We start from the raw sequence: 22223 nt of genomic DNA, 5'->3' as shown, positions 1-22223 counted from the left end.
ATCTGCTACATCCTCACGCAGAGACAGCGATGGCAAAGGACAAGCACAGGCATCCAGAGGGGTCTCAAGACTAAGGTCTTAAAGGCCAACAAAGCTAAGTCACTCTTTTTACGCTATATCTTGTCTCAGGGGTTTTGTGAAATCAGGGTTACAAGGAATGAGGGATAACATTAAACTACAAAATATTAGTGGACACTGTATTAAAGCATTTTACATATTGGTTACACTGAGGCAGCAGCTTTGTCAATAAACTGAGCCAGCTTCACATCTCTCTTAGTCAGTCCACCACAGTCGTGGGAAATCAGAGTTATCTGAACCTGTCAAGAAGGAAAAGAAAGGGGGTTACAAAGCCATTTTGATCTCTGCCATGTAGGCTGAGCAGCAATTCATCAGGAACACTGCGTGCCCTTGTAGTGAACTGGTTTTATATGATGCTCCTGGCAAGCAGCGAGCTGGACACTCATTGCCCATGTGAAGCAGAAGATGTTGTGGGTGAGGAGGCTTAACAGAGCCTGAGGTCTAACCAGTGTGAGCCCCTTTGCAGAATAAAACAGGTTTTGTATTCTTGGGTTTCGTCCAAGAAGAGGTGTCTGATTAAATAACTCATTCTTTACGTTTAAATTCCATGGATCGGTTTCACAAAGAACCTGAGCCAGTGACCAAGCTGCCAACAGCCGCGTCAGGGGCTCACGCGTTTTGTTAAAAACCAGCACCCTGAAGGTGAAAAAATTGTTAAGCTTGTTGCAGATTAATTTCAAAAAGAAAAACAAACGGACTGGTGCATTTTGCTATGACGCAGCTGCCTCCACGGGTTTGTTTAGACTAAGCCAGATGACAAGTTGGGCGTTACTTTGTCTCGCCTTTGACTGAGATTTTGGGAAGAGAGTAGAGGAAAAAAAAAGATAAATTCGGAATATTCTGGAAAGCCAAGAAAATCATGTAGAGTAGGTGATCAGGACTTTGGTGATCGTTTAATGTCCCCTTAAAGAGGGTGACCTAAAGCGCTGATGAGGAGGAGCCTGTGCTGGGATGCCTCTGTTAGGGGGAGAGGTGGGGATGTCCTGCTCTGGGGGTGGTGGTTCCCAGCTGCAGGCTGCTTGTCCACATCTCCTTTTAGTATATTTTTATCAGGATTGCCATATATTCACCAAATGCTAAAACAAACAACTCGATACAATGCAATGAGAAGCATTAGAAAATAAAAATAAAGGGAGAGCAATAATTTCCCCCTTCACACAGAACCTTTCATTCAAGGGTTGTAACCCTTGTAAATACGAGACCACCATCAGTTAGGTAATATTATAAACAAATTTTATAAGCTGCTATGTCGAGACATAGGAGCCTACAATTTTTAAAAAATCAGACTTAAATTGAGACTGCCAGGCTCCCATTTAGGTACCTATGCATTGGCGGTCTGCTACCCTACACCGCTGGGCTCCCAACTTGTTGCACAGAAAAGAATGAAAGTTGGTGAGTGTTCAGTAGTTTCAAAACAGTCATTTATTCAGGTTGGTCAAACAGGAGTTTAAAGGCTTCTATTTTATTTTTAGATGTCAGGCAGAGAGGTGAAGGGATAGGTCCAAACCATGCAGCTGGTAGCAAACAATTGCAAAGAGCTTGATTCCTGGGGCCATGTCACCACTACAAATATCTCAATATGTCCTTAGAATCTCAAATCTCATTATGAAGACACAACCTCTTACCATTCCCCTGCCTCTTCCTTGTATATAAGCTACAAAAAAGAGGCAGAGAGAATGGGCCAGTGGTTGGGTCTCCTTAATGTGCCATGACTGTAACTAGGGCTGATGAACACGTTACCTTGCTGTAGACATTAAACCATTCCGGGTGGTGATTCATCTTCTCTGCTTGTAGAGCAACACGTGTCATAAATCCGAAAGCCTAAGGAGAGAAAGAGGAAAACAGTCCTCCACCTACCAGCACTGGCAGTGGATCTGCAAGATTCACTCCAAAATCTCAAGAACTCCTAGAGATGCTCCAGACTGCTGCACCTCGGGTTTGTGTGTGTTGAAGGAGTGTTTCACCTTCTCATGCCGCCGAGGCATTTCCTGAGGCTACTGAAATCATCCCCTTCAGACCCCAGTAAATCACTCTGCTCAATGTTACTTACTCCAGGATTCAAAGCCATTGCATGAGAGCAATGATTTTACCTTCGGCATCCAACAGTGATTTGAAACATCCATCCCAAACCCCTCATCCCTTAGTGCACCTTAGAAACGTGCCATTTCTAATTAAGCATCATGCCACAGTATTACTGATACCGCTTCCAGAAACACATCCTGTCATGTAACTGTTTTGCTATTTATTTTACTGGGGGGAGAAAGGCGGCAGGTGGGTTTGCCCCTCTGCTTTATGAGAAAATATTTTCCCTTAAAATGAGTTAAAATAGGTTTCCCAATCCTCTGCCCCTATATTCTGCACGGCACGCTCCCCCAGGATGCAGGTTTTATCACAGGCTCAAGAAGAAAATAATAGCAGGCCCTTGCCAAAATACTTAGGAGCAAATCACTGCATTATAAAGAAAATTAGAATGTCCATGTAAATCAAGAATGCAATTACGCAGCGGGGCCCGAAGGGCCTCAGTGCGTGAGCAGGACGCCTCTAAGTCAGCGGGCTTTGTTCATACCGAGCTCCATCCATCGGGGTTCAGGACCTGAATTAACAACATGCAAAGCTAAAGTAACATCCACGTTATAGTCTGGTTCGTATTATAATACAACAAGCTCAACAAAACCCTACCTGATTTAGGTAGTTTTTTAGTGCTAATTTATGGAAGAGAATGTACATAGCCCGCATTCCACCAAGCGACGGCCATTTCAAACAAACATGTGGTCAATGAATAACATATAATGGTTGATAATAGTTTCAAGTCTTTTTTCCTCTCACAAATTACAAAAACCTTTAGGTAAAATAAGAATTGGTGCCTGGATGAAGTATGACTTTGTTAGTTGCTTTGCCAGTCAAATGAATGCAAACGTTATAATCAGAGAAAATCATTCCAATGAGGTTTGTCATTTGGAAATCACCAAACTGTCAGCAATTAAAAAGCTTTTTTCTTTGACCCAAGAGCATTCCAAAATTTGGGAAAATCTAACTTCCCTTGAAGGTCTTGCTCGGTTTAGTTTTACTTTGAGTGAACAATTACTTTTAAAAATTTGCAAATGTTTCAGCAGCACACTTTGAAGCAGAAAGCTGCAAGTTGTGCATTAGATGTTAGCAATGATTTGGAAAACTTCTGCATTAATAGTGCTGAATGATATTTGATTTAAATCTTTTTAAAGTGTCCATGGGCTTAATAGGAATGCTATTTCCAACACAGCAATCTGTACACAGAAATGTCCACAAAAGTTTAAAACAGCAATGCATCTCCAACCAGATTGCCTTTGAAGAAACAAACAGCAAGGGAAAAAAATAGATTAAATTTATGAAAAGCCCTACCAGGTTCATGTATGGTCTACCAGTGTCTGTCTGTCCATCCCAGGAACTCACCTACCTATGGATATACAGAGGTTACACTACGCAAACACAATTCATTGACTGTGTGACAATAATCATCGCTCCAACAGAAGGCAGACAGAGCAAACTACACAAGCAAATGAGTCTGCTACATTAATCTGCTCTGCAGACTTCCTTCATGCTTTGTGATGACAAATCCTGTCCGATCACTGGACCACCAAATTGTCCCCATCAGTCAACCACCACGCCAACGCACTGCCTCTTCCCCTGCAGACAGTAAAAAGTCTTCGGCTGGATAAAATCGACATTGGTCTTAGAACCGTTCATCTTCCCGAAGAGACCTCAACTTGGGGCTGTCCGAGTCATGAAAAGGAATTAATTCTGGTGCAGAGGACCCTCCCCAGGACAGGTCCTGCTGCTCGTTGCTCCGGCTGACCACGACTGTCCCAGCCAGAGCAATCGGTTGTTACGGCGCAGGACGAAGCATGCACACCCACGAGGCATGCCCGCCGTCATGCATGCCCTGCTCCGCTCAGAGACGTTCTCCTTCATTGCACGTTATCCAAAGCAACTTACTTCTTGCATTTTAGTTTATTTTAGTTATACACAAAAAGCATCTCCCACTAAGAAAATGAGCTACGGTTCTACCGAGCAATTTCACCAACGCAATCTCCATTAAGGTCCTAAATACTTCCTTTGCTAATTAAATGAATTGGAACGCTATTGTTTATGAATCACCTTTATATTTGTAGAGCCGTAACCTTTCTTTGGGAAAATACAATTGGCTCTGGAAGGAAAAGATATTTAGGTTTGATTAGATATGAAAACACTATTACATAAAATCAGTTTGGACATTTCTTCACGTCTTGAAACTTGATCGGTAATTTGGTCTAATTGGTGATCAAGGAAACTATCTTGTGATCAATTAAAGTAATTACCACATTCCGGCAACACAACCAACCTTAATTTGAGCAGGAGTCTGCATTTCTTCAACTTTAATTAAAAATAATGAAAATTATTATGCAGTCTGCAGTGCAAGATCATTGTCAAGACTGCATTGGTGAGCAGAGTTTATCAGACCATCACACATTTCTTGATGAAAGTGGGACATGTACTTTACTCTCGATGTTAAGACCCAACACGGTCTTGACTTCACTATATTAATAACAGAGATCTGCAGCCCCTTGGCCACTAATGAGAACTTTTTCAGATTTTTTCCTTCAAAAATAAAAAGAGAGGAGAAAGAAAGGATTTGTGTGTTTTCTAGAAGCCATAAAGAATTATTAAAAGAGGCTTTGATGTATTAAATGTTATAAAGTATTCTGATATGTCAGTGACGGGCATATTATGCAGACATTCTCAACCTAATCCTTTTAGGACATTTGGGCTAAAATAACATCCAAACATACAGGTTACTCAAATAAGTACATCGTGTCACCCAAGTGATGGCAGACTGCAGAGTTCCTGTAACAAACCACAAAGAGCAACAGAAGAAGTAATGAGTGAAGCAATCCTGCAGAGACAAGGAGATGCCTTGGGTGTGCCAGTACGTCTCTTCCCTCCCTGTCTTTTAAGATCACGAAAGAAGGAACTAAAAACTCATGGCGTTTCAGTTGTAACATCACTTCTAAAACGTTTTTTAAATACTAGCAGCCATAGTACGTCTCCATGAGATAAAAATCAGGGCTACTCTTAGAAGAACAAGTTAACCTAATAAAGTAAAAAAAAACAAACCACAAAACTTTAAAAAATTCAGCTATCACATAATGCCTTGGGACTGGCCAAATTGCTTTTGAAAGTGACAACATATGCTATCACAAAATAAGACTTAATGTGACTTTTGTTGCCTGAGAATGGGAAAACCAGGGCCAGACACTTTGCTGTCAGAAGTGGGAGGAAAGATGAAATTCCATCCACCCCTCTGCACCACACAACGCTGCACGGCTCCGGGAGAACCACAGGATCCCGGAGCTAATCTGCTATTATTCTTCCTTTCACACTTCTTAAGCAAGGAATCAATTCATCTTAATACTTTTTAAACATGCTGCTTTTGTAGAATGCTTGCCAACATTATCTTGATGAGTTATACATCAAAGGAACACAGGTCGATATGTCGTGCTAATACATCACCCACCCGCGAGTCCCCAGTGATGGATTACCCCAGTGCATCTCCAGAACAAAGCAGCTGACAGTACTTGACTCAAAAGTGGAGATATTCAAGAAAAACAGCTGAAAGGCTCAACAATATAACCATACACACTTTTTATTTGTTTGTTTTAAAATGCGTACACTATGAAGAGCGTACCCGGGCTTCTTAAATCCTCCGGACACTCAGCCAAGGAAACCATATGCTAATCACAAGTACATTAAGGTTTCTGCCTCCCATCTGTCATTATAATGCTGGAGGTAGCATTAACCTTGACCTTCTGCGGTGCGAGGGCTACCTGTCTTCCCTTCCCCACCCACCCGGGCTGCATCTGTACCATTTATCAGTGGGAAATGAATAAATAAAACAAGTTATAGTGACATTGTCATACAAGGCAAGAGATGACTAAGCCTCACACATTTGCTTTCCATTCACCCGAGTGAAAAATACCCAGTATACAGCACGTGTTCTCCTTTGCAGTTTGACACTTCTAACAACAATAAACTCCAATCATTAAGGTTCACTTCCAAACTGCAGGAGCTTTCACATATCCAGCTGACGTTACTACCTAACAGCGAGCTACAGGCCAGCAGATAAATGGAAAAAGCTCTTTAATGTCGAGCTCTTGTAAGTTATGTTTAGCTAGTCACAAGGGTTTAACTTAATCTCATGACATTTTCTGTTGTGCTCTTAAGAAAAATGCAGCGTTTGTTTTATTTTAATTCTATTTACTCCATTAAGAAAGACTTTTACCTTACGAATAAGCAAAAATCATCTTACAAGGCCGCACTCTTCATCTGAAAGTGACAACATGGTTAAAACACAAAAAAGGAGGAATCCAGCTAGCATTTAGGAAGGAAATTGCAGCACAAGAGGACATGTATTCACTCTCAAAACCATGTGCCCATTTTGGGATTCTTCCCTGGTGGCATCATCAGCCTGCCTGAACCATCCCCAGGGACACTGGACCCATGTGGCAGTAAGATATTTTCCTCTTCTTTTTCTTTTCACCCTGTCTGGATTCATCCATGACATAAATCAGGGGAACACCTTCCCATTGCTCTTCCCCCTTTTTAATATCATTCCAAGAACAGCAGGGCAGTCCTTAAGAATGCAACTAAATCATGCCCCAAAAAAGAGCTAAACTCAGGTTATTTACATCCCCATCCCTCCGGTGAGAGTGCAAGTCACAGACGTGCCGGTGTTTCCCTACTCCCTCCATTCCACCCCATCCAGGCATGGGCAGCCAGGAGGGTCTGAAAGTGAATAACACCTTACAAACCACTGCTAGAGATTTGTTTTTCTCCTCTTTAATAGCTTGAGCAGCAAAGTATTGTCAATGCAGCCAACCTTCCCATTCCCCAAGCATTGCTTGGGACTGGGGAAAACAGTACCCCTAACTCTGAAGGACACTAATAAAGGGAAAGGATGGAAGAATACTACAGACATACCGGCATGTACTGAGGTGCCATTTCTGTCTTCGTAACAAAATGTGAAACTGTAAAAAAACCCACAACTACTATTTCCAACTTAATTGTGTATGCTTTTCTGCGTTTACAATATTCTTTTAAAATCCAGAGCCAACTGCTCGCATCCCCCATACTTATCTGCACACATCATTTATACAAAAGTGAAATGCTGCTTTGTGCTCTAAAAAAAGTTACCTATTTATATTCATGTTGTAGCTGTAAACACTGCACTCCATGTTAGATCTGCAGCGGCGTATGTGAAAACCTTTACACCACGTTCTACAAAGCACGCTGTTTCTGTCTCCCAACACTTGTTTACAATTATGTCGGTGAAGAAACTAGCTCGCCAGCTCTATATCAAACATTTTTGACAGCAAAAGCACAAACACTGATCTATTCTAAGTAGTTTGCCACTCTATGTAATCTTGGAAAAGACATTCTTGCCTTTGATTCTAAAAATGTTTATACTTCATACATTATGCAAATAGTTTTTATATATTAAGAAATAATGCAAGCAAAGCTCAAGTTAAATTAAATTCTTCAACAATAACCCTGCCAAAGCACTGATTTTCCTATTAAAAAAATTATTCCAATTTGTTGATCTTACATTGGATGAAACATACTGTAACAATCTTCATAATTTATGTCCTGTTGGGACACTATGATTTAAAGTAACATAATACAGACCAGCATCACTGCTAATCTAAACCACCTGACCAGATAAACAACAGTTTCCCCTTCTCTCTTCATTGAGGGTATTTCTGTTTATTGTCATATGATTTACCCATTTGAAGAACATGAAGAGTAAATGGAAGCAAAGAGAAGCGGAGCTCGGAGGCATGGCCTTTCCTCAGCGGGGACGTTTCTCACACAGGTACCGGTACAATGTCAAGAGCCGCAGGAGATGACAGAAGGCAATTTCAGGAATGCTGTCCCAGGAAAAGCCCAAGCTGCTCGCGGCGGAGGGAAGTTTACGCTCGCTCGGCACAATCTAGACCAGGTGCAGCACTAGACGCGACACGGTCCTGATGATGCTCGAGATGCAGCTCTCCAAAAGAGGTCTGAGTCAAAAGCTTCATCTTCCAAGCTCAGCAGTGACCTAAGCTATGACATCACTTTGTCAGAAAGCAGGTGCAAGCGTAATTTGCCTCATCTGAGATTCAACTGGTCCAAAAAATAAATACAAATTTTCTGCTAAGGCCAAGGGACACGATCAATGCAAGAAAAGGGACTAAGAGGAAGGTAGAGAGCGCTGACCTGCTCTTAAAGCCTTCTCCTTGCTTTGCTTTCCTCTTTCCCTCGTGCTTGCTAAGTGTGGAAATACCCTCGCGTGCAATCTGCACGACAAACCTCAACTTCATCTTTTCTAAGCCTGTTTATATCAGGGTTTTCATAACTGCTGAATTTAGACCTGTTTTTCTCTTATTGGTGATAATATGATACAAAATGTTACATCTATTACCTTCTTCCTTACCACATCTTGACTTTTCCAGCAGCCTCGGTGCTGAGGATCGTTTTTCCTATTCTCATTTTTATTACAGTAAGTGATTGCACCTGGATTTCATGAACAGAAAGCAGATAATATTCTCGGTGATTCAATGAACAGACTTCACACCAAAATTAATCACCTATTCCACCAAAAAGATTTATAGACTTGATGCAGTAGAAGTGAGAGAACATGGAGATATCTTAAGGCAGCATAAAAATTTCTTTCTGGGAGTGATAAAAGTTTCAAGCCTAGACTCCACTGGGTCAACACAACCATATTACAAAATACATTCATTTGCTTATAGTTAGATAAAAATAATTGCAGTTGCCCATAAAGACTACTGAAAAATAAGCAGACATCCTAAATCCCAACCAAACCTGGAACAAGGTTGCATGGTATTTGTGATATATCACTTCATATAGAAATATTCAAAATAAATGTGGGGTTTTTTTTCTTTTTTTTTCCCCAGTTCCAGTTTCTTAGCACATAGAGTCATAAATATCATTTTATTATTTAAAAATGTAGATGTCTAAATTAGATTTTTGAGAAAAAGAAGGAAAATAATCCCAGGTTTCAGGACTGAACTGGAACATGGAAGAAATCCTCCAGCCATGTAGTCAGCTAAATGTGGCTCTCCACCTCCCAAGCCATTTTTGTGTGCTTTGTGGAAAAGCACAAAAATGGAACATAAAGGTTGCACTTAGGAGGTTTACGCCAAATAAAATAGCTATTTCAAGAAACATGACTTTTTAAAATGAGCATTTTGCACCCTACCTAAAAACATTAAATAATACAGCGAAGCCCCCATTAACTGAGCACCTGCTAAAGCAATCAGTCACTTAAAATAATAAACTCTCTTGGCTGCGCAACTGAAGGAACAATGATAATTTTACTTGTTAAAGTAAATGTTTGGCCCAGCAAATCAAACCCCTGGCTGTACTGTAATAAAGCCATCACACAAACCACTATAAAAATAAACTAGTAACAAGGTGCAGTGAGTCCCCAGTTCCAACCTTTTGAACCCAGGCACCTGAACCCTCTGCTAAGGCGCTCTGCTCACCGACGCGCTTCGTGCTGCAGGAGGATGCTGCCGCTCAGGCAATGAACTGTCCTCGATCGCATGGTGCCAGCCCACGCCATGAAGCTATTGTAAAACAGACTAAATAAGAATTAATTTCAGTGAATGCTCCACTTCAAAAAAGGTGCTCAAATCCTCTGACTTTTCTAGAGCTCAGGTACGGTGTAGAAGAACAGAGATGTTCATTATCCCATCGCACCACGTTTTGGATGGAACAGATCTGGCTATAGCAGAACAAAATGCTAGAATTCTCCCCAGTGTTTCTTTTTACTCATATGCGAAGGAATGATTTCATTCTGTAGACATGAAAATTAAGTTCATGTGCCATACATGCTGTTGATAACATTGGGAGTGCTCAGACAAAATTCTCCTTGGTCTTTTGGCCAAGATTACACATACTACCAGCTTAATATCCAAGATCTTCTCTGCTGAGTATCCACAGGCAATCCTATCCTGCCTCTGATAATCCTCTAAATCTCTGCCATTTATGATCCTAAGAAAACATCAAGGAGTGATAAGAAAGGCATTGCTTTATGATGGATTAAGAGAAGAAGTGGCTGGTCTCATGACCATTTCATCTTCCACTATCCTCCTACCTGCTACACTGTCAGCTTTTTTGTTTTGGTTTGGTTTTTTTAAAGACAAGGTCAACAATTCAAACATGTGACAGAGAAATCACGATGGAGGTGCGAGGAATTTGGAGAGGTCTTCCAATCACCCTCTTGGACAAGCCAGAATCTAAGAAGACCTAAAGCTGTGAAATAAAGCAAACTAAGGAACATCTACTGCAGATCCAGCCAGAGAATCATTTCACTCAACCGAGCTGCTGGATGGGTCTTCATGTTTGGATGTTTCTTATAGTGGAAGAGAGTAGATGATACATGGGGGCAGTGAACTCAGCAGGAGACTGACCCAGGCCAGCACTGGCAGGCTTCCAATTCACACTGCACTATAAAATTCAAATATTATTTTGCAGAGACAGACACTTCAAGTCTAGAAGTGATAGATCCTTTGAAAAAAAAAAAGAGTAGGAGAGAGCAAGCATCTTCCCAGACAACATGTTTCTCTTCAGGGCATCCTTCAACCTCTGAGCAGATGGGTACCTTGCCTGGTTTGCCATGCCCACTGCTCCCTACGTGATCTGTAGGTCACCCAGACCTGTGCTTCACCTCCAGCCTCTGGTATTTGGAAGAATGGCTGGAGCAGGTCACGGAGAAATGGATAAAGGGAGCTACGTTAAGTTACATTATTAAGAATGAGGCTCACTTAACTGCCAACAATTTAGATAGACAACCTACACTTAACATTTTCAACTGTCTTCAGACCCCTCCATGTGCTCCAAGCACATGGCTGGAAGTGGCAGAGTACATCCAATGTGCAATATTTTGAGAGGTTCCATGGGTTTTTGTATTTTTGCTTGGTACAAGCACCCACCCACTGTATCATGGAATAAAGATTCTCCCAACCAGGGACACCTTGGTCATACATAGACATGTATTTAACTGCCTACTGTTATTCTCATGACAGCATGAGAAAAATCACACTAGATCATGAAATCAGGACTTTCCCCTCTGATCCTAGGAATAAAAAAACCCTTCCTACAAAGCACCCTTAGCAATAAATAAACCCAAAGGTGTGGTGCTGACTCAGCATGGGGCTCCCCACTCATCAGCGCATTCCCCACCAAACCCCCCCAAGACATCACAGCCAGCTTTATGTTTGTCCAAAGCAACTTTTCATCTCAGCCCAACAAAATTAAAGGAAGAAAAGGGCAAGGGGAGGGGGAAGAAGGGAAGCTCTCCCCCCAAAAACCTATGTGAAGTGGCCTTTCAGCTTTATAAAAGAGGAATAAAAAAAAATTACACTCCCCTCACCCTGATAAACTGCGGCCCTGCCAGTGGCTTTTCAGAGCAGATGTAACGTTTTAGCCAAACGTGATTGTTTGTGAAAGAAATAATTCTGATCAAAACCCGAAATTGCAGCCAGCAGAAGCGCTGCACTTTGTCACGTTAATCCGCCCTGACGGGGAGCGGCGAGCGGAGATTCCTACTGCGAGAGGAGCAGATGCGAAAGGTCAGCGCTGGCCCGCGACTTCAAAACCCTTAACGTGTAAAACAGTGTGCATTAAAGCCTGAAACAGCTCACCGCGGGATTAACGGATGTCCGCTAAGTGGGTTTGATGTGCTTTTGGTGAGTAATGGTTAATTTTTAAATAGGGGCGTTGTAGTTTTATTTTAGTTTATTCTGCCAGCCAGAGTCCACTTTTAATTGCAACTGCAGAGAATAATATCCCAGAGCGTCTCTCCTTCATGGGAGTATGAGAAAGTGAGAGCTGCTGGTGTAAAAGGCAATTTATGGTTTGAAAATGCAGTTGGGCATTATTCCAAAAGCAAGGGGATGCAAAAGGTTAAACAACGAAGACAGAAAGATGTGTTCTTTGCATTTAATCAGCATCTTTCCAGCACCCCAATAAAAATAAGTTTTAATGCATAGAGAGTTGCAAGACACCAGGTTTCCTTAACTGAAAAGGTAAAGAAATTATTCTGAGTGACCACCTTCTTCAGAAAAGGCAGCATCAGTCTTAACTGCATTTTCCCAAATGAAGGTGTCCAACTGAATTCAAAACCACTGAATTTTCCATTCATTTTCCAGGGGTGTTCTAACAAGGAAAAAGCCCAAACTGTAGTTAAAATCAAGCTGGCCTGCTCACATTTGCTCTCTTTCGGTACGAATGTACGGCAGCCCTGCCCGCACGGCTGATATAACGTTTGTTCTGTTTAATTCAAACAGAGTGAACAATCAATTTGTGCAGCTGAAAAACACAAAAAAAAGCCACAGCTGAAAGAGAAACATTTCTTCTACTCCAAATCTACAAGACAGCTTGTGAAATCCAAAAGGCATTTTGACAAATAATTTCTTTTGCACTTTCAGATCAATGCATGAAACAAGCATAAGGCAAATGCTGTAATAATTTTTACTTGAGTGATAATAAATCCATCTTTTAAGGAAAGCATTTGTATTAGAGCCAACTGGAGAGCAGCCCAAAGGTCAGCCGGGCAGATTTAAGCAGTGGCCTGCTTAAATGGAGATACAACAGGTCTACTCGGTGGCGAAAACTCATCAATTAGAAATGCCACCGCCCCCAATAATTATAAACAATAAAATAATGGTTTATTCTAGGGAGAAATATGACTTAGCTCATCAAGAAAATGAGCATCCCTAATTACAGTTAAGTCACAAGACAAATTAAACTGATGCAACTTGTACAACACCTGGGATGGAACATCTTGCACGATGGAGGAGATGAAGGACACACGCCCACTCTGAGTCTTCAACTTAAACAGGATTAATTTTACTTAAATATGATTCATGTCATGACATTTTAAATAATCCTGGCAGCCCGATACTGGTGGTACGGCCACGATGATGTTATAACAGTGACAGGGTACTGTGACTTGCCACAAGCAGATGGGACGCGAGGGCAATGGGATCTGTACACACCGACCCTGGCCAAAGAGGAGACGAGATACCCCGCAGTATGAAGAGGAGCAATCCCTGCTCATCCCCTGCCTGACTTTCATCAGGCATGAATTTCTCATGTGCGTTACAACCGTGAAGTTTTAATGAAGGGACCGAAGGACAAAATGACAGTTCCCACACATATAAGGAAAGGCTAATTGTGAAGGGCTTTAAAAGACGTAAGAGGCTGCTGATGCGCTAAGGCAACTCTATTTAAAACAGAAAAGTGTTGCCAAGTGCAAAACACTCGTCTCAAAATATTCTGGACTACAGGCTGACTTTACATATGGTTTTGTACCCTGCCAACCATGATGGCCATGAGACGAAAATAAATCCTTTATTTCCCAACTCCCAGCACTGAGGATTTAATTTCTGCCTAGACGCAACCCAATTACATATTTCCACCACTACAGACATCCTAGCTTTGCAGAATTCCCCAGCACTGGCTGCCGGTTAACTGGAAGCATCACTGGACACAAGACACGCTGACCAGGGCACCAGTGTCATCTCCTCCTCCAAGGCCAGGGAAGGAGACTCGTAAGCTTTCAAACGAACCATCTCCCCAGAACTTCTTTCATTTCACCCAGACCTGGAGCTCCCTGCCTTCCACAGGCAGGGCCAGGCAGCAGTGCAGGCAGGTGGACCATGTCCAGGTCCCACAGCTGCGCCTTAACCCCCCCAACCTGCTGACTCAAGACGAGAGTGTTATTTACTTGGTCGATCACAAGAATAAACTCAAGGAAGGTGTGACCATCCAGGAATCATATATTTTTACTGTGCCCCGCTCTGAGACACTTGAGTCAGTTCATTCGCTCCGTTTCAGCCTGCAGATTAACCTCTGCCAGTCCTGAAAACTTCACTATCAGTTTCTAATAAAGGAAAATGTCAACAGGCAGATACGCCAGAAATTCATTATTTTCAGATACAAAGATTTTCTCAACTCTGTAAATCCACTCATAAATAATTCTGATTTATTGTAAATCGGTTATTGTATTCATAAACGCAGGGAAGTTAGTGAACAACATAACTACCAAAAGAAATACTTTCATAACTTTGCAGGTGCACAAATCATAGCATATGGGAGAGGACTCAAAGGATAATGGAAAACGAAGCAGTTTTGGAAAGACTATATGAAAACCAGCACCTACCTAGGCGGATAAAAAAAATAATTTATTTTCATGCGACAGGCAATCTAGTGCAAAACTCTAGCAGAGGGAGCAAGCAGACCGATCCTACATTGAAAATAGCAATTCCCCCCCAAATGAATGAAAACAGGTTCGTCTCTTGATTAGCACAAGTGACAGTCAGAGGCTGAGGCTGCTCAGGCTTTGAGGTTAAACACAACTGACATAAGCTGCACCTGAATCCAATCAGTCCCCGGGCTCTGAGAAGATTCACACGCGAGGACTAAATTTGTCACAAATGGGTTGGTTTCCGATCCTCCTGTAGCCAACTTGCTTTATTCTGACCCCCATTTAACAAATCAACTTAATGGGCACTGGGAGTGCTATAAAACTTAACAATGGAGTGATTTTAAGTTTTAAAATATAGTTATGAAGCAAAATGTTGGAGAGCTCCTTCAATACTGGAAATCAAATTAAATCTAGACATTTTTTAACAGTCTTGACAGATATAATCCTAGTTACCATGTAAATTTATGGTAAGCTGCTGTGATATTAGCCACAGGTGCTACTTTTAATATATGGCCCGCATCTGGCTGGGAATAAAATTTCTCAGAGGACTGAAAATGACCTCACTATCAGACAATGGAGAAGAAAAAAACCACAAGACCGCTGTGGCATATAAAAAGCTGGAGATGTGGTCCACAATCGAATATTTAACGTAAAATTCATTTTAACTCTGCAGATTGTAGGTTAAAGGATATTATGTTTTCAATACGTAAAAGGCGTGGACGTATTTCAGCCAAACAGGCAAAAGATTAAGCACATAAAGCGGCAATGAAATAGACTGCCTACGTATATAAAAACAAATTTTCCAATCTTTGATCAACGCAGAAGACACAGCAACGTGCTGGGACCAGAAAAAGGAAGTATCGACACAGATTACATTACAGGGATTGGCACCAAGTCCCACCATCAAAACAAATGAAGATTATTCATTGTGTATCCTACCAAATTCGTTTGGATGTGTAATTGTGATATTACAACAAGGATGATCAATTCAAAGGAGCACATCTGAGCATGTCTCCCTGCAGCTAAAGGAAAAGAATTAGTATTTCAATGAGGGGAAAAAAAAGGCATCTTCTGTGACATGGTCTGATTTTTTTTTTTCCCCTGGATTTCAAGCAAGAGAGCTAGCAAATTTGGAAAGGAAATGCAAAGTGAGAATAATAATTTATTTAATAGTTCTAGAGTTTTTGCACATCTTTAACTAAGTTCTCAAAAACCAAGACTCCCCAACTGCAACGAAACCCATGTACTTCTACTCTCGCTGCACACCGTCCTCCAAAGCGTTTCCTTACTGTCCCCTCCGCTCAGGCTCATCTTTCACCTGTGTCCTGTAGCCCCAAAACACAAAATGTATTTAAAATAGCTTTTAAAACTCTTAGAGCATTTGATTTCCTGTCATTTTACAAAATGAAATTAGAGGTCTTATGGAGACTTCCTACACGACATTTTTTTTTAAAAAACAACCTTAATTAAAAACTTACCCTATAAAAGAAAGCAGCTGTAAATGCTGAACCTGACCATCAGCAAACACGCCCACCTTTGTAATTTCCTAACTGCATTCTCTGCCTTTGCGTGATTACCTAAGGAAATGCAATCACACAGGCAGTTGCCCCTTAAATCCTCTGGTCAAATCCAACCAACTCTGACAAGAGACATGGAAGTCTCAGAGTTAAGATGTTCTTGCAAATTTGGTGAAAATGACAGCTGGGTAAGGGACCCAAACAGAGCGCTCAGCACCCCGCACCCGGAGCCGTTCGCAGCCGCCTGCCCAGCCTGGGACTGGGCTCGAGACGAATCTGGGGGAAATTCAGATTTTTAAGCCAGGTCTGTCCCCTTTGCAGGATCACCCCTCCCAAGGTGTACTGACCTGAAGTGCCGAGAAAATCCCAGTAAATTCCTGAGATACAGGCCAGGACATCGAGGTCCTCAGCAACCCTTCCCTCCCTTGATGACCAACTTTTAGCATTAGTCCCAACGTTTCTGCAGCTTCTTTTCTAAGTTTGCAGAACGATAATTGGGAGAAGTTACCGGCATGGTCTGGAGGCATAAATTAACTTTCTATCCCAATTCTGAATTTTGCTGGGGCAGACTGGAAGCAGAGGGCTTACTCCACGGCTAGAAGAGAAACATTTTGTTTCAGTAGCCCAAAGACATGAACAGACAACAGTGTGCCTTCTTGATAGCACACAGTGGCCTGAAAGCCTCACTAGCTGATTTTCTCTTCCCTGCAGACAGGGAATGAGGCCCCAGATAAGCTCCCTGATGTGGCTGTGAGGTTTACAGAGGCTCACCAGCACCCAGACGCGTGGCAGGGCTCGAGACTTGCCATGGAGTGGTCCGAGCCCAGCCGCTCTCCATGACCTTGTTCACAGCCAGAGGTTTCCGCTCCTCGGGAAAAGCGACTCAACCAGGGGGCTGCTGAGCGAGCGCACCCAAGTGAGGGTCCTGGAGGTAAAAGACTCCGATTTTAACTCATCGCTGCCTACCTGCTCTTCAACAGCAGTGATAACATGCGGCAGTTGCAAGGCATAAGGAGGAATGGATGCATCGGAGTGATCAGCACAGCTCTTCTAGACAAGGTGCTCTCCTTTACGGTTGAGTTGTGTTTGCATTTTTTCCTCCACCATTGGTGTATTTTATATTTTATACAAGACTCAGAACACCCAGCCACCGAGAGCCTATCTCACACTAAAGGCAATGGGAACACAGAGCAGCAACCACCCACCACCCAGCACCAATGCTGCCCAGTCCAGTCCACCAGGACTGGTCCATGGTGGGCACCCACAGCAGCATAACTAACAAAGGGCTTCCAGCCGGGACCCCAGGCTGCCAGCTTGTTTCAGAGAATTGTACCTCCAAAGCCCATTGCATGAAAATGTATTTTCAGACTAACAAACAGCACCAGCGCTTTCAAGTTCTGAGTTACAAACTAATTCCATAAGCCAGAAGTGTCATTAGCTTGTCAGCCTTACAAAGGCAGCCCATTGCTGATCACTTTTAACTGAGCTAATCTCGGCCTGAAAGCTTCAGGAATCTAAATAACTCTTGTTTCACAGAAGTTTCATTTCATTCTCATGCTGAAAATAATATACATAAACCAAGCTCATGTCTACACATTTGCACAACTTTACTATAAAAGTTGTGTTTATATTCTTAACATCTGTTGACATACAGAGACTTTGTAAACCTGGCATAGATTTTAAAGCCACAGAATTTTCCATGCATCATGAACATTATCTGCGAGAAGCAATAAAAAAAGCAATGAATACATTAATCATACCAATATCATCTGCAAAACATAAATCTGAAATACCTTTCATGTCAGCTCAACTACTCTTTTGTTGGTTTTTTTTTTAACACACCTGATTTTACACCATCTGTAAAAGGGCAGCAGGAAGATCACCGAGGAAATGATACTTCTCAGTCCTTTGACTTTTACTAAATACTTGCACTTTAAGTAACATAAACAGAATGTTTATTACGTGAAATGAAAGAAGTTGTACCTACAAGTTCATTTTTTTTCACTGCAGGACTAAATTCTTGCAAAATACAAGGCAGATATAAAGCTCCGGTTTTGTCATTTGTTCCCTAGGTCGTAATACACACAATATTTACTTACAGTTATTATAAACATAAGCATCAATAAGGATACATGCATAATTTTAATTTACTTTCAGCTTCAACTTATCAAAAGGGAAATACTTTCTCTGTAATACCAGCTCTGAACAACCCCTCGAGATCTGCACATTGAGCCCTTTCCCGGACTACGATAACAGAAACAGCTTCTGCTCTCCACAACTGCAAATGGGGACACTGCAGCTGCTTCCTACAAATCAGCCAGTGAAATTCTGCCTTCAGATATTCGCATATAACCTTGATCCAACCAGAGCTGCACAGAGGACCCACCTGCCCAGCTTGTTCTCCTGGCTGGGTGCAGAAAGTCGAGTTTTGAAGCCAATTCCCAGCCTCTGCTCTCGTTTCTGCCTTACCTGACATCCATGAAGGGCAACCAAGAATGAAAGAGACTGTACCGATATCTCCCAAACAATTCAAGTGGCAATTTTTTTTGAGTACCCCTTCTAAGATGACATGTACTAGAAGTATAAATGTATACTTCATCATTTACTAACGAGCATATTTAAATATACTCAACTTCCTATACCGGTATGTACTTTGTCAATCTCCAGATTAAGAAGACATATGGATATCTACCTATGTTGTAAAATAAATCTACACAGTCAAAAAACCCAAAACTTTGTAAATTTTTTCCAAAGCAATGGATTTTCTAGGTATCTGCTGACGCAGCACACTGATTTGTCTCTTACCCTGTCTGTTGGCACACTGCCTAAGTCAATCTGATCAAACTGACTTATTTATTTACAGTGTGCAAAACCACTTTTAAATTAACTTTGGGGGAAAAAAAAAGTCATTTCTAGTTGTACTGAACCAACAAAGACTTTGACCATGCCCTGGCAGAGATGCCGTTTCATGAATACTGGAAACACAAAGGCTGAAAATCTCAACTCTTCCAAGGGTTACTTCTACCCCATCAGTGTCAAACGTGCTGGTCTCTCCTGGTTGCTCCAGCTCTGAGCTGCCTGCACATCTCAGCAAGGTTTCATGTGAGCCCCCTCTCATGGGCTTCCCTCCTTCGTTGCCCTCTGAATTATCTGATACAGTTCTATTTGTTCTGTATTAACGTTCGGGTTTGAAGTGCAATCCAGGAAAAGTACTCGGGGCTCCAGACGTGCTTCCTGGACCAGCACTGTCGTGCTCCTGAGCTGGATTTTTCTGCAGTTGTTTTCTCTCTTGCTTTCGTCCACCTCACCCACCTTCCCTCTACTGCCTGGGCTTTCCTTACCATGACAACTACTGTCTCAAACAGCAAAAAAAGAGCCAGTGTTACAAACTGTTGTTTATCTAGCTCACTGTGATTTTTCTAAGTTTTTCCCTGGCAAAAATTAACCCTACTGTCCACCGGTTACATACTTCCAGAATTCATTTACAAGTGCTAGTAATGAAAAAAAAAAAAAAAATCAGGATCAGGTCTTATTTGTCTAATCCCACAGTACCAACCCTGAGCTTGACCCTAATATTATAATCAAGAAATTGTAATATTAGAACAAATTTACTTAACAACTACAAAACAGAATTAATTTACTCCACCTAATGAGATCAGCATCAGAGAGCAATCCGTCGAGGCAAACCCAAGAGCGTTTGGCCCCACAAGGATACTCCCAACTTTCTGAAGAGAAATATTTTCCCATCAGGACCGTATGGAAATTAAAGCAGTTACATTTCCTTTATATTAAAAGTGGTATATAACAATAATTACCTGATTAAAATTTTTGAAATTGAACTCCTTGTAGATGGCATCTCTTTCACCTAACTCAGACCAGCCTGAAGCTTTGAGATCAAGTAAAACTTGGTTCCTCTCCTCTGCCGTCAACCAGCGAGACTGCGAAGACTATTGAGGAAAAAAAATGACATGAATGAGGCTGAGGTTCTCTTTTGTACAACAATAAGAAAACCACACGACGAAATTGTGGTTATGTATTGCAGAAAGGTAAGGAGGTGGAAAATTCACTGTACAGTTTCTTACTGTTTATAATTTCATAGACCAGTTTAACTTAGAACAGCCAAGAAACACCATTTCTGTTTGGTCAATTAAGTTCAGCTAAACGCTTTTGTAAACACTAGTGAAAAGCAACAGGCTCTTTCACAGGAATGAATACAGACATCAGCATACCTGCTGATACCCATCCCTTTTCATCTGAATTATCCAGATGCTGTAACACTTGACCTAATTTTCAAGTATCCCACTCTGTCATATAAATAAAGGATTATTTACTTTATATGCTAAATGTACAATTATAAGGCTAAAAGGGATACTGGGGAATATCTATTTCAAAAGACAGAAGCAAAATAGGAAATTGTATTCTCCACAACTTGTATGTTCCTGTTCCTAAGAAAGCAGGAATTGATTTAAAGATAGCACACACTTGGGAGTTCTACAAGCAACAAAGAGCTTTTTAACTAAAATTGACAATACAGACACAGTTATGAGAAGTTACAAGTTACTGGTATAAGCACTAGATTCTGCAAAGCACCTATGTTTAAATATGTCTTATTTGAAGCAAAAGGAGTCCTTCTGAAGCCACTGGGAGCACAGACATAACAGATTACACTATCTGCTTAAAAATCTGAATCAGCGCCTGAACCGCGCACGGGGCCAGAGCCAGACCCAGAGGAAAGTTCTATGGGGCGTTTGGAAGAGGTTTGATATTTTTCCTAAAAGCAGAGACTAAGAGCACGAGTGATTACTTCAGCGATATATTCTAACAGATGGGTCTCAAACTCCGATTACAAACGCAATGCTTTAATGGGAAGAACCTTTCTCCCCAGTAGAGCAAAATTCAGATGGCTTTAGTCTTTATGCTAGCAGCTGGCACAGCTTTGTGAGAAATTCCAGAAAAGGGCTGAGCAATTTTGCTCCAGAGCTTCACTAAGGTGTGGGAGGTCTGTGAGCACCCACCACCAGCTCAGCAGCTCAGGGTGGTTTTTGCCTTTGATTTGCCAGTCTGCACTGGCAGCCCTGTTACAGAGACAGGCCAGAGCCCCAGTGCCACCAGATGGGGCTGTGAGCCCGAGAAGAGCAGGACTTAATGCAATTAATGCGACCCGAGCAAGGCTTTAAGATGCAGGAGCAACATTTTCACCAATAAGGGACAAAACCCCCCAAACTGCATAAATCAATCTAAGAGCATCACTGCCACCGCTTGTGTTCAGCAGGATACATCCAGTCCAAGAGATGAGTTTTACAGGTCCCAAACTGAACTAATTTAGGCTCTTCATGCTTCAAATACAACTTTGACCTTGCAAGAATACAAACATCAGATTTGTTGTTGCTATCACCGAAGTTGCAGGCATGAATTTCTTACATTCTTCTTTTTCCAAGCACATATAAAAGTTGCCAAAGCTAACGGCTGTCTTGAAATGTATCATTTTATCCGGCACGGGATGAAATTAGTAGGCTTTTTTTACGAAAACTCACAGGGGTGGGGTTTTTGAGATAGCAAAGTCCAGGACTGCGACCAGGAGGCAGTACAAAGTCCATTCCTCTTGCTGGCAGCAGAGATGTTCTCTGTTAGTTTTAGGGATGTCGCAGTTACCTTCCTGAGGCCTCACCTGGACAGGCAGGCGTTGACGAGACAATGCTGTGGCTTGAAATTAGATCATACAGTTTTTAACAGAAATATGGAGATCGAGTTTGATGCAGGCCCCGGAGCACACCGCTCACAGCATTTTACTTAGGAACAGGTTGGAAGGCCAGGTCCCGAGTTAGCCCCTCCAACACGTCACAGCTCTATTTGGAAACGTAGCAGAAAGCAGCAGAAACTTGCTTGCAAAAGGAAAAAAAAGAAGGTGGGAGATGCCGTTCGTGCCACAGCACCACGCCACGGGGCACGGCGCAGAAACCCCCCCACGAAGGCAGAAACACGCAAATATCGACTCGCCGCACCTGATGGGTTTAACCGAGGTAATCGAGAACGTTCGTTTGGAAGCAGCTCAGGGGGAAGAGAGTCCTTGATTACACCGAGAAATTAGTACAAAAATACTTCACGCTTGAGGACTGGGGGTGCAATTAGGTGCTAGCTTCACGTGGAAAAAAAACCCAACACCAAAACCCAGTGACTGGGGGGGGTGATGGCTGTGGGAAGCGGGGGAGAAGGGACGGGTGGCTGCGCCCCGAGCACCCGGGGCCGGGGCCTGTGTCGTCCCCCCTCAGCCCTCCGCTCCAGCCCAGCCCGGCCCGGCCCGGCCCGGCCCCCCTCGGTCCCCCCAGGCCGGCCGGCCG

At 42.2% G+C, this 22223-nt stretch overlaps 1 protein-coding gene across 1 annotated transcript; it reads right to left on the bottom strand.

Moving 5' to 3' along the window:
* Positions 1–208: 208 nt before the first annotated feature.
* Positions 209–21482, bottom strand: PCBD2 (pterin-4 alpha-carbinolamine dehydratase/dimerization cofactor of hepatocyte nuclear factor 1 alpha (TCF1) 2). The gene is made up of 4 exons (XM_010579196.1): positions 21420–21482; positions 19701–19832; positions 1819–1899; positions 209–317 (listed from the first exon to the last, which is right to left on the bottom strand). Exons 1-4 carry the CDS (start codon positions 21480–21482, stop codon positions 222–224), a joined length of 372 nt encoding a protein of 123 aa, XP_010577498.1. The 3' UTR covers positions 209–221.
* Between the last annotated feature and the right edge of the window lie 741 nt (positions 21483–22223).

This window comes from Haliaeetus leucocephalus, unplaced genomic scaffold (assembly GCF_000737465.1).
Source record: "Haliaeetus leucocephalus isolate CR32 unplaced genomic scaffold, Haliaeetus_leucocephalus-4.0 Scaffold656, whole genome shotgun sequence".
NCBI classification, from domain to species: domain Eukaryota; kingdom Metazoa; phylum Chordata; class Aves; order Accipitriformes; family Accipitridae; genus Haliaeetus; species Haliaeetus leucocephalus.
Note: the sequence above shows the minus strand (reverse complement) of the source record. Positions and strands in the feature narration are given on the sequence as shown.

Coding starts and splice junctions, on each gene's coding strand:
- PCBD2 (XM_010579196.1), bottom strand. CDS start 21,482: ATGGACTTTGTACTGCCTCCTGGTCGCAGTCCTGGACTTTGCTATCTC. Junction 19,833..21,419: donor ATCTCAAAAACCCCACCCCT/GTGAGTTTTCGT, acceptor TTTCCTCAATAG/TCTTCGCAGTCTCGCTGGTT. Junction 318..1,818: donor GGTTTAATGTCTACAGCAAG/GTAACGTGTTCA, acceptor CCTTCTTGACAG/GTTCAGATAACTCTGATTTC.